Genomic DNA, 12,115 nt, shown 5'->3' with positions numbered 1-12,115 from the left:
GTCAAAGAGAAAAGGAAATAAGATTTTTTGCCAAAATTAAATTATAAAGGCCGTACAAGTAGATGTGTTAGTTTAGAATGGACGTACTACTGGACCAAAAAAGGTGCATCGACAAAAATGGACGCAAAAAACGGTGTACAGGGGATTGAAGTGTTATTAGTAGGTGCCAGGCAGCACTAAGCCACGCTAAGCTGACTTGATCGATACATTATTATTATATCACTGCTGGGTAAAGGCCACTATCTCCTCTTTCCATCTTTACCTCTCCAGGACGAGTGATTCCCAGTTCCTCATCCGTCTGGGCCTACCACATGCCATTTTATGGCTTTGGGGATGATCGATAAAGAAAGTAATATAATAAAATGCTGAAATGTATTAGAATATTGAAGAAACGTACCTTTCCGATGTGCTTGCCGGCCGCCATGTAACGGAAGGCAGATTCTATTTCGTTGGCCTCGAAGGTGCAGTAAGTCAAAGGCCTGACGGCACCGTTGTCGATACCAGACAGAAGCAAGTCTTGCAGACGCTAGTAAAGGAAATTAAGATAATTAACCACAAATGAATACATAATCACATATTTTTATGATGAATATCAATCAACCACTGTAGTCAAGTGAGAAGTACAAGTAATATCTATTTATTGTATTTTTAGACAATCTGATGGGGCCAGATTGTCAAGAAAATAGCACTTATACAGGAAATGGTGTAATAACTTCACTGAGCTACTATAACTACAACTATTCGCCCTTATAACACGCTAATATTGAAACGCTTTGAGTATTTCCATATATCTGTAAATACAAGTTTGTATTTAATATTAAAGAGACAAATAAATAAACCGAATTCGTTATATCACCTTTCTGAACTCGTAGCTCTGGTCGAAGATGTAGTCCAACATGATGCCGTGGAAGGAGGTCTCCTTGAGGAAGAAGTACATGCCGATGGAGGTGTTGTTGCTGATGTCGAACTTTCCAATCTCGAGGAAGCGGCCGCGGTACGCGAGACATCTTACTGACGCCTGTTGGGGGTAGGTAAAGTCATAAAGTGAAGACATTTGGGAACTTGGCAAGTGTAAAAAGGGCAGGAGTCGTTATAAAAATAAATGGTTTAGGGAAATATTGATGATATTATCTAAGATGTTAAAGTTGTATTTTTATAAGATGTTTTTCATCAAAGTTTCTGTAAACATTGTTGTTACGAATTTGCATCCAATCCGAAGTCCAAAATCGTATAAATCTGTTTCTTCGATTTTTGATCACAAGTACTATCTAAATTTAAATTTGCCACTATTATCAAGGTACTCTTAGTGCGCTCCGAGAAAAAAATCCTAACTTAAAATTTCGAGAAAATTTTCAGCCCACCCTACGTGTTTATCCAAACTAATATTATAAATGCGAAAGTAACTCTGTCTGTCTGTCTGTCTGTCTTTCTGTCTGTCTTTTCTTCACGCCTAAACTACTGAACCGATTTGTGTGAAATTTGGTACAGACATAGTTTGAAACTTGAGAAAGGACATAGGATAGTTTTTATTACAAAAAATTAAAATAAAAAATAAAATTTATTACGGACATACTATATAATAGTGCCATCTATTGGTCAAATGTCGAGCTGTTCCTATGCTCCGTAGATAGATGGCGTTAATCGCGCAATGGTGTCATTACACGTGTTCGGTTCATGTTATTGTTTTAATTCATCGGAAAATCCATCAGAAAAATGTAAATAAACAGTAAAAAGGTGTAAAAAAAATAATATTAATATAATAAAAGTTTTACTACAAAGAAAATGCTCTAACGGAGTATAGATAATTCTATTAGTACTACGCGCAATGGTGTCGATCGTTACACGAGTTCGGTTCATGTTGTTTTAATTCATCGGAAAAAAGTAAATAAATAGTAAAAATTTATGAAAAAAATAATAAAATAACATATAAAAAATATAATACTACTTTTAGTACAAAGAAAATGCCCGAACGGAGTATAGATAAATAATCCGAGTTGTCACTATGGTCGATAGATGGCGTTGGGATCGAAATAGATCGCGCTATGGTTTCGTTACACGCATTTGGTTGGGTATCGGCCGAGCGCTTTGGTACCGTCGTGGTATAATTGTATTGTCGGTTGTATGGTCGTTTATGTGGATTAGTCCTGTTTCGTAAATTCTAAATTGGTTCCGTTGTTTGATGTAGGTTTGATCTCGAATATTAGTACTTAGTTATTTTGTTTAGTAAAACTGTAATTCTAAGTTCGTTTTAAATTATTTAGTTTTAAGCTTGGTTGTTAAATAGGATAGGTTGTAATATAATTTCTTTTAAATTGTTATAAGTTCGTTTTTTTTTTTATTCTTTAGTTTTAAGTTAGTTTTCAACTTAAGTTCGGAAAGATTTTAATATTTCTTTAGTTTAAGTTCGTTTTTAAACTATTTTTTTCAATGACTAGAAAACGCAAGACCAATTTAGCACGTAGTTCTATGTGAGTAAAACCAAAAATCTGCCGGAAGTCACTGTTCCACGCGAACGAAGTCGCGGGCAAAAGCTAGTACCACATACCTGCAGCTTATCATCAGACAGAGAGTTGAGCACGAGGTCGACTCCCTTGCCGTTGGTTTCGCGTCTGATCATGTCTTCGAAGGAAGTGTCACGAGAGTTGCCGATGTGGGAGTCTAGAATGAAGGGATTGGGTAAGTGACTGTTCTAGTAAATGTGAGAAAAGTGATGAAATAATTAATTCAGATTTGGGAAACATCAGAATTAAGGAAATGAGTGTAGCAGCATTTTGTCAGGTGGTACAAATCGGTTTAGGTATAAAAACAGCCGTAAAGAACTAAGTTTCGAGTTTCAAACTAGTCAAATCTTTCCTGATATACTCATATCATAGAATTGAGAGGTGTGTCTGCTTAGTATAAAGCATTAATTTCAGGACCAACAGATTGAGTGAGTAGGTTGATTAGATGTTACCCCTAAACATACGACGTGCTAGCTGTACCTTTAAGTTGTGGGAACAGCTTCTTGATGAAGGCCCTCTTCTCGGCGGTACCGACGGTGGTGAAGACCTCACACCCGTAGAACAGCGCCACGTTGATGGCGGCCTGACCCACACCTCCGGAACCGGCGTGGATGAGGATGGACTCACCGCGTTGGATCTGGCCGACTAGTACCTGGTGATGTAGTCAATAGGTTAATATTTTTACTGGTGATTTGACGTTGGATGATTATTAAATTGATGAAGTTAATTCTATATGGCGAAGTTACAAGACCTCATAAAAAATACCTTCAATTAATTTATTTCTTGTAGCAGGTAATTGTTGAAGATACCTTTTAAGCAATGCAATGCTTGTTAGTGTTACGTAGTAAGTGTGTTGTTAAGTATCTTACGTGTTTTCAGTGAAAAAGTACGATAAAAACTTTACCTATGGTGAAAATACTAAGTTTTTCAGAGTTTATTGACTTTTGTAGCTGACTGTACCCTAAATTTTGCATGATACAATGCCCTTTTAAGAGTAGTCTCTTACCAAGGAATAGTAGACAGTTCCGTAGGCCACGGGGATGGTAGCGGCTTCCTCGAAGCTCCATACGTCAGGGATGGCCCACAGCAGTGCTCTGTCACCCTCAGCCAAGTTGGTCATACCACGGTTACGAATCATACCCATGACACGAGAACCGCTGCAAAAGAAGTTTGGAATTAGTACACAAGAAAAACAAGTACCTAAAGGAAAAAGGTTGGTTCACAAAATTATTAGACTGGAACATCAAAAGTATTTTTGGCTGAAATGTACTGTAACATTACATTACATTAAATGTAATGTAATTTACTCTGTGGGGTTAACAGATCAGTCGCAACATATTTTTAATTATGAAGTTAAAACAAAATAGAATCAAAAGTAGTTTCCATGACGCTATCGTATTTTGTGATTTAGGGCAGTTTGCTGTATTCGCAGTTAAAAAATTCAAAAATACAATGGACTACTTACTTGGGCGTCTTGCCGACAATCTCGAAACCTTGCACGCATTCCTGCGCAAGACGTCCTCTAGCGACAGCGTCTACTGTGACACGACCGGTGGCCGTCATGACGTCACGGAAGTTCAAGGCGGCGCAGTATACCTGGTGGGAGATGGTTCAAGAAAAAATGTTATAGTGATTGCTAAAATTATCATCATCTGCCTAGTGTTTTTTACAAAGAGAATACACTTAATCTGGCCGTTATTACTGCCAAGTAGCAAAACGGCAGTTTTTTTTGACCTAATCAATGATCACGGCTTTTGAAAGATGACTACGTCACTAAAGAAAACTAAACTGTAAAAAGTTCATTTCGGAGTGAAGATGATAAAAGTCAGTCCCCTAATCGAATCCGAATAAAAAATAGTTTAACTGCAATAATAAATTTGAAGATACTTACGTTGATCAACACCTTCTCAGGGTCCTGGAACTGGTGGTTCTCCCTGATGGGTCCTTCTAACCAACTCAGTGAGGACAGGTCTCCGATGGTCAAGGTGTTCACGAAGGCGTGGTTTGCGCGAACCGTGTCCAAATCTCCAAGAAGAAGATGGCGGTAAGTACCCCATTGACCCTAAGGAATGAAAATTGAATTAATTTAACATTTCCGTTTGAGTCTCCAAAATTGTGATCAGATTACCCATTGTTCGGAGAAATCAAAACAAATATTATGCATAGGTACTTACATCTTGGTAGACATTGAGAGCCAAATCCTTGTCCAGCTGTTCTTCATAGAACTCCAAGTCAGGGTTGAACGGAGGAGCAGAGGGGTCAGAAATGAGTAGTCCGTACACAATCTCACCACCAGGCTCCTTCCTCAAACAGTTGACGAGACCTAGAAGACCGTTGATGGGCTCATCTTGGGTGTAAAGGACCACTTTGTGCCCTTCTTTGATCTCTTCCTTGACTTTGTCGATCCATGCGAAGGTGAGGTCGGCGGCGACAATTCGTACGAACTTCGCTGGGCGGGCACCAACGCGTTTCCTGAAGAGGACCATGTATTCAACGCCGGTGTCGTAAATCGTGATGATGTCGAACTTTCCGGAGTACGCCTTGGGGTCTGGACGTTCAGTCTCGCGACTGATGATGAAGGCTTTGTCCTTGAGAGTTGCCACGGCTTGTTGGAGAACCTGTTAGTTGAATAACAAAGGTTTAGTTGCATAGTATCGATCGCTGATGCTTTATTGAAATAACGCAAAATGTTATTAAGTTGGAACTACATGGCACATGAGATTTTGTTATCAAAAACTAGGAGTTTACTCTTTTATCGTTTATTGACGACTATTACTATTTCTGAGTAGATATTCAGACACTTTCACTGGCACATTGTGATTCGAAAAATAAATCTCACACATTGTTTTTGATCATGGAATATTAAAATCTTACCTCAGGCCTGCCCAAAAGGTTGGCACCTATGAACAGAACCGTGTTGCTTTCACCAGCCAGCTTCTTGTTCTCAACGATTATGTTGGAAGGCATTTCGATGGCTTCCTCAGAAATCACCACCAGCTCAGCCTGTACCAGCGGCAGGTCTCCAAGCACATCGCCGACTTGTTCCAACACAGGCTGTAAGTCGTTCTTCTTGTACTCCTCGTCAACTAACTCGATGCTCTTGACTTTGTAAGTCTGTATGTTCTCTAGGATCAGTTGGATGTTCGCGCGAAGAATGTCTTCAACCTGATGAGAAATAATAGTTTTAGAATTTGGATATTTTTTGTGAAGTCTATTTTGCAATTTGCAATATTTTTCTTCTTGCTGTTCTGCATTTTTTCCTTTTATTACATTCTTTAATTTCTTTATCTTCACACTATCGGCAGAGTGATGTCTTAACTTTTTGTTACATATAACATTAGGTAGCACTAAAATATTCGCTAGTATCTATTACTCGTACACTAACTAAGACAAACAATCATTCTCTATTTTGTCATTAAAAGACATTTTCTCTTAAACCATTATCGTTTTCAATGCATCATTCTTATAAGATTAAACTATGAAGCATAAAAAAAAATCACCTTCATCTTGGACTTTCCAAAGTTGGCGATAAACTCGTTCTTCTCAAGAACAGGCACACCAAGAGGCAATCTCTTAGTGATAGGAGTGGCGTGAAGACCACGGATCTCGACACCACCGGCCCTTGAAAAAAAGACAAAATTAGAACACCATCCAACGAAAATAAATTTAGACTTGATTAATGTACGAATTTCAACTTTACGACTATGTAATAAGGTAGCGTGTGCAATGAAATGAGGTCATGTTGCACTAAATATTACTTTTGTATTACATTGGGTTAGAACAAACTCAATCAGTTGGAAACCAACAAATTCGCGGTTAATTTCAATACTAGGAGTAATCGAAATCTATATTTGGTTACATTTTACTATCCTATGATTGGTGCATGTACATTTGATGTATACGAACGTCCGTATTTAACTTCAATGTTTGGTTTTTATTTTAGAGGCAATATATACGTAAAAATAAATGTATAGCCATTACGGAGCATTGGATACTGCATTGTAAAAGACGGACGGACAGAGAAAGAGAGGTGTCTCAGTAACAGTGTAACGCTACAAAGTAAAAAAGAAATTCTGACAACAGAAAATGCTGACAAAGTCCAGAAAAAATAAGGACTTGACAAGGAATCTTAGCGAATATTTTAAAATGAATTGCAAAATACTGAGAAATAACTGAAGAAGAAATTACTACCTATAGGGGTTGGAACAAAGCAAGGCTTGTAGCGTTAAACCCCGTTTTATCTATACAAATATATAAAGCTGAAGAGTTTGTTTGTTTGTTTGTTTGTTTGTTTGAACGCGCTAATCTCAGGAACTGGTCCAAATTGAAAAATTATTTTTGTGTTGAATAGACCATTCATCGAGGAAGGCTTTAGGCTATAAACCATCACGCTGCGACTAAAAGGAGCGAAGATACAATGGAAAATGTGAAAAAAAATAGGGCAGGTATAAATCATAACTTATATTTTCTAACCACACGAACGAAGTCGCGGGCAACAGCTAGTTTGTTTATAAAACTTGAGGTACATTTTATCATCGCTAAAAAGGATTACTTCCAAAGTTATTTGCATCTTGGAATCCCCTCACGTAATTGTTATAAATCGTGTGGTATCCATGGCCCTTGCTGAGCTCATAACTAAATTATAAATGTTAAAATGTTTGTAAACCGTTTATTATATTACCCAGTCCTAAATTTGTGTGTATTTGTGTAATAGTTAGGAAATTTTGGTAAATTATACATATTTTATGGGGTTTCAATATGTTATTTTAGTGTAAATTTGCGAAAATTTTGTGTTAAGTTATTGGGGTACCATGATAGAGGTAGGATGCTGATACCTAAATATTAAATTATTTATGGTGTTTTATGCACTTTTTTCGCAATAAGTTTTCTGATGAAGTAATAGACAGTGTCTTAAATTGAGATCGACCAGTTGTTGGGTGAAAAGTCGTCGAAATGTCGAACTTAAGCAAGCAACAACAATTGACTAAATACTAATCCTGTTGCTAAGCCTAAAAGCCCTAAGTTCAACGTACGGGTCAACCTAAATCTCCAATACCCAACTATATTAGTCTACAATGATGCGTACCTATCAACGGACGTACTTAGATCCTATTAACATTATAAACGCGAAAGATTCTAAGTATGGATGTATGGAATTTTGTTCCTCTTTCAAGCAAATACCATTGAACGGATTAAGACGAAACTTGGTACGCAGATAGTTTATAACCAGGATTAACAGATAATTATAATAGTTTTATCCCGATGTCTACGTGGAATCATTTTCGATTTGCGACATGTGTTGAATCGTGTAACAAGAATCTTACATATTAAATTCATAAGTTTGAAAGTCTACAGATACAAATATTTAAATACCCGAATATTAGTCGTGAAATTTTAAAGTCTTCTGGGAGCAAGGTATTTTCTAGAACAATTTACTGTCTAAATTCAAAACTTTACCTACGTTTGTAAATATTTAATTTTTTCATCCCATGAGAGAGGTTTGGTAAGCAACTCGTGAAGAATTTGTACGTGATAGTAATATTTATGGCGATGCTTTCGTTTTCAACATTTCATCCGTACATTTGTGGAGGAACATGGGCTTACGTTTTACAATACTTATGAGACTGTGTTTACGAAGGTCGAAGGTATCTTGTAAAGAGAAGAGACGGGCTTGGATCACCCCGCTTAGTTACTTGCGAGTTGACGGTAGGATCCTTTTTGTCCTATACTTTGGTAGCATTTCTAAATAATAGGCATAAAGACAATATTTTTTTAATGTCTTTCAGTAACTTAATGATTAAATTGATCACATTACGTCATTACTGTTTAAAAAATTTGCGAATTCGTCACGTCACAAGCCCCACTCTAAAGCAATTTATCTTTATGAACACCTACCTAGCCGTCCCTGAAAAATATGGGCATTTAGAGAAATACGCTGATATCTCATCTCATTCTATTTAATAATCATCCAATTTAAGCTGCTTGATGACCTTCACTATTTGGAGAGGCATTTCTAGAGGAAGAAAAAGAATACCAATTAAAATCAAGATCAGATCTGACACCAAATTGATTCGATTTTCAGGAACTTGGCGTGAGTATATAGTATATAAAAGTGTTAATGAAAGAATGAATGGACCCGAATGCCTTCAACAATTGCCCAATAAAAGGTTGATTTAGTATGTAATTAATTAAGTGTTGTCGAGAGGCGAAAGGTAATTACTCGAACCCAAGGGCTATGAAAATTACTACGTATTTATCAAGTTAACGAGTGCAGGAAACATTTTAAGGATGCAAGCAATTTTCTCTTCATTGGATTATATTAATTTAAAGTTTCGGGCAGTTTTAGGCAGAACTTTTTGGTGACAAGTGTCAATTAATTTTTTTTTCTTCTTTATCAGCATTTGCTGTGCAGTAGTAATTTACGTCTTTTAATTTCATTTTGGTTGATTTCAGAAATGTTTATTCTAAACCTTTTGAATGTAAAGGTATAAACTAAATTAGTGCGTAAATAACTTACAGTAAATAAATAAATTAAATCTAATGTTAACTTCTATCATTGTCTATCCCGACTAACCATTTTAACAATGAAACTATTAAACTTTGATGTTCTTTAAATAATTTCGTAATTTCTGAGTTAATTTGGGGTTAATTGTAGCCAATACAAATATTTTTGCCCATTTTAGCTTAGTTTATTTGTTGTTTTCGATACAGAATTGTTACAAAATGTGAATTTCTAGGTAAATAACTATGTGACTCATAAAAGATATTTGAGTGCGGCTATCTACCAATTTATTTATCACCTAACAAATTGATGACTATAACAACTGTTATTGAATTTCGATCATGATAATTTGTTGTTTCTTTTTTATAATCATCAACAGCCTAGCCTTTTCCCAACTATGTTTTTTTTTATAATAATAATATGTTTTGTTTTATTTGAAAAAAGCTACTCCTGCATCAAGTTTAATCTTTTTGTCGCGAGGGGTTTCATAAATATTAAAGTTACATGCACAAAGACACCCAGACTCAGGACAAGCATTTGTGGTTTACATAAATTCTTGCACTACGCGGGGTCGAACTCACGACGCGTCGCGGTCGCGCTCATTAGGTTTGTCGTGGTGACCTCAACCACTCGGCTATCCGTCATGAAAATGTCAACTATCCGGCTAACATGGTAAATGAGATATAACCGACGGACTTTACACGACGTTTTTACATTTTTGGTATGGAACATTAATAATATGTATAAAAACGCCAATAAAGGTCTCAAGACTTACCTGATAACATCAACATGTGGGTACACCCTGATCTCGAAGGAATTCTTGGTGGAATCAGGGTTCATCTTGGAGATAGCGTTGTAATGCATGTTGGCATCGATGGAGAGCTTCTCGATTCTGGTGGGGACGAAGAGTCCTCTGGTGTCTCCTCCGATGATCTTCATCTGCAGCATGCAGTCCATGAAGGTGACCCAGTTGTTGACCCAGGAGAGACGGCCGCGGGTACCCTCGACGTTGCAGCCGAGAACACCGCGGAAGAGGCCACTGGAGAACGAGGAATTGTGATTAAAGTCTTTTTAATTATAATTCTAAGAAAAAAGTTTAATATTGGTGGACTTAATGCCTGAGGTCTGCCAGAGGGTGATCAGTATGTAGAGCAAATAATATTGTAACTGACCGAAGCCTTAGTTTAAAAGCTTTTAAAGAAAAATATTAAACAGGAAATAGAAGAAAAATCTAAAAACGGTATTTTTTTATATTTTGGGCAGGATCGCAGATAAGATAACTTGTTCAGCTTCTGTAAATTGATACTTAAAACGTAACTTTTTAGCGTTCTAGCGTTTTCTTAACGTTCGCCTAGAATTTTAGAAACGCCTTTTTAATTATCTGTTGTTTAGCGATAATAAAAGTAATTTTAGTCATAATTTTCGCTAAATCCAAACATAATTTAGCTCAAATTCAAACATACATTTAAAATAAAAAGCTAGCCCTCATTACTTATTTTAACTGTATACCTTTAAGATCTAAATTTAAAATAAACGTTATGACTTAAAAGATATTTCATGTTTCAAACTGAATTTGAATTTCAAAATTTGAAAGAACGTCGCTGCGGCTTTTCTTGCCTTGAACATTGAAAAGCCAAAAAAAATTAGGATTAATATAAAATGAGTCTGTTTAGATCTACCTTGGTTTTGCGTTTGATCTGATGTTTTCTTTGCTCATTTACTTTTTAGACGATAGATTTAATTTAACAGATTTAATTTGCAAGTAAAGGTATTTTTTCTTAATTTTGCAACTTTTGGCTAATTCTGAATTGTGTTTCCAGATTCTTATAGGATTTCGCATTATCTTTTTTTGCTAGATTCATAATATTTTCTCCAATCATTCAATGTGACTTTGCCATTGCTCAAGGTTGGGCCTAAACTAGTTGGTGGTCCAATCGAGTCTGTACCTTTTCGTATGGTTTATGCACAACCTAGTGTCGGAGATTTCACAACGAGCGAGGACTTGACAACCTTAAACACTTTTCAAATTTTTAGCAAGTGATATTAATTATCACTTGCTAAAAATCACATACAGAAATACATTGGCCTAGTTTTGAGCCAACCTTTACCTCAGCAGTCCAACCACAGTACGAACTCTAACAAATACGAGTGAATATTTATTCATCTTCCTCAAAGAAGTCATAATATCAATAATGTTACCTGTATTGGTATCCTCTAAGACGCAGTTCCTTATAGAAGTCCTTGGTGAGCATGTGCTTGATGTTGGGGCCGCTCACTTCGGGTAAGTTTGGCAACACTCGGTAGTCTTGGCCGACGTTCTTCTTGGCGTAGATGCGACCAGTCACAATGGAAGTACCGCTCTCTACGATCTATTGGAAACGTACATAATAAGTTTACAAATGGAAAGATAGATGGTTATACAGGCAAATGCAATTTAAAGATACGCAAATAAAGACAATGATTGTGAAAATAAATAAAAATTCCAGCAAATGATCGTTTTTACAGTACATAGAAGCTTGTTTCAGCCTCAAGAGGAACTTCGTTCTGTCAGTCGCTTCAGAGATTTAAAAAGTATGGATATGTAATGCAAATAAATAATATGAATATAAAAAAGTTAGGAATAGCCTTTTTCCTATAACAGATAAAGCAATCTCGTAGGATTATTGATTAGAAAAAAAACATCATATTCAAAGTAATGACGAAAAATACATTACCTCAAAGTTACCACTGCCCTTTTGGATCATGATGATGAACTCCAAGTTGCCGTCCTTGGGAATGTTGGTGGCTCTCTGGAACCTGACGTTCTCGAAGACAACGGAGACCTCAGTGTAGAGCTCTCCCATCATCATACCGAGGGTCTCCCATACTAAGACCAGGTAGCCGGTGGCGGGGTACAGATTACGGCCTGAAGAAAAAATGAAATGTTTTAATGGCGGCTAACATTTATCGAGGAGAGATTTTTAGACAAGAATGTTCGTGAAATTCGACTCAAAACGATTTCACGGTTCATAACATTACAACATTACGACACGTAGATGGTGTCTTGGTGTTGTCGGGGTCATGCAGTTCTATTCATGGATTTGTATGCACGAGGTATAGCTTGGACTGAAAC

General features: G+C 36.6%; 1 protein-coding gene across 1 annotated transcript in view; it reads right to left on the bottom strand.

Moving 5' to 3' along the window:
* The window catches only part of LOC113502875 (fatty acid synthase-like), a 49,152-nt gene that overhangs the window by 12,184 nt on the left and 24,853 nt on the right, over window positions 1–12,115 (bottom strand). Inside the window, exons 18-30 of the mRNA XM_026884611.1 lie at window positions 11,718–11,908; window positions 11,203–11,372; window positions 9,779–10,042; window positions 6,002–6,122; window positions 5,376–5,666; window positions 4,676–5,119; window positions 4,393–4,563; window positions 3,967–4,097; window positions 3,508–3,658; window positions 2,982–3,153; window positions 2,546–2,658; window positions 857–1,018; window positions 398–526 (exon numbers count right to left, since the gene is read on the bottom strand). Of these exons, the coding sequence (XP_026740412.1) occupies window positions 398–526; window positions 857–1,018; window positions 2,546–2,658; window positions 2,982–3,153; window positions 3,508–3,658; window positions 3,967–4,097; window positions 4,393–4,563; window positions 4,676–5,119; window positions 5,376–5,666; window positions 6,002–6,122; window positions 9,779–10,042; window positions 11,203–11,372; window positions 11,718–11,908 (2,510 nt within the window). The remainder of the gene's footprint in view (window positions 1–397; window positions 527–856; window positions 1,019–2,545; window positions 2,659–2,981; window positions 3,154–3,507; window positions 3,659–3,966; window positions 4,098–4,392; window positions 4,564–4,675; window positions 5,120–5,375; window positions 5,667–6,001; window positions 6,123–9,778; window positions 10,043–11,202; window positions 11,373–11,717; window positions 11,909–12,115) is intronic.

This window comes from Trichoplusia ni, chromosome 18, assembly GCF_003590095.1.
Source record: "Trichoplusia ni isolate ovarian cell line Hi5 chromosome 18, tn1, whole genome shotgun sequence".
In the NCBI taxonomy this organism is placed as follows: Eukaryota; Metazoa; Arthropoda; class Insecta; order Lepidoptera; family Noctuidae; genus Trichoplusia; species Trichoplusia ni.
This window is presented reverse-complemented; position numbering and strand designations above follow the sequence as displayed.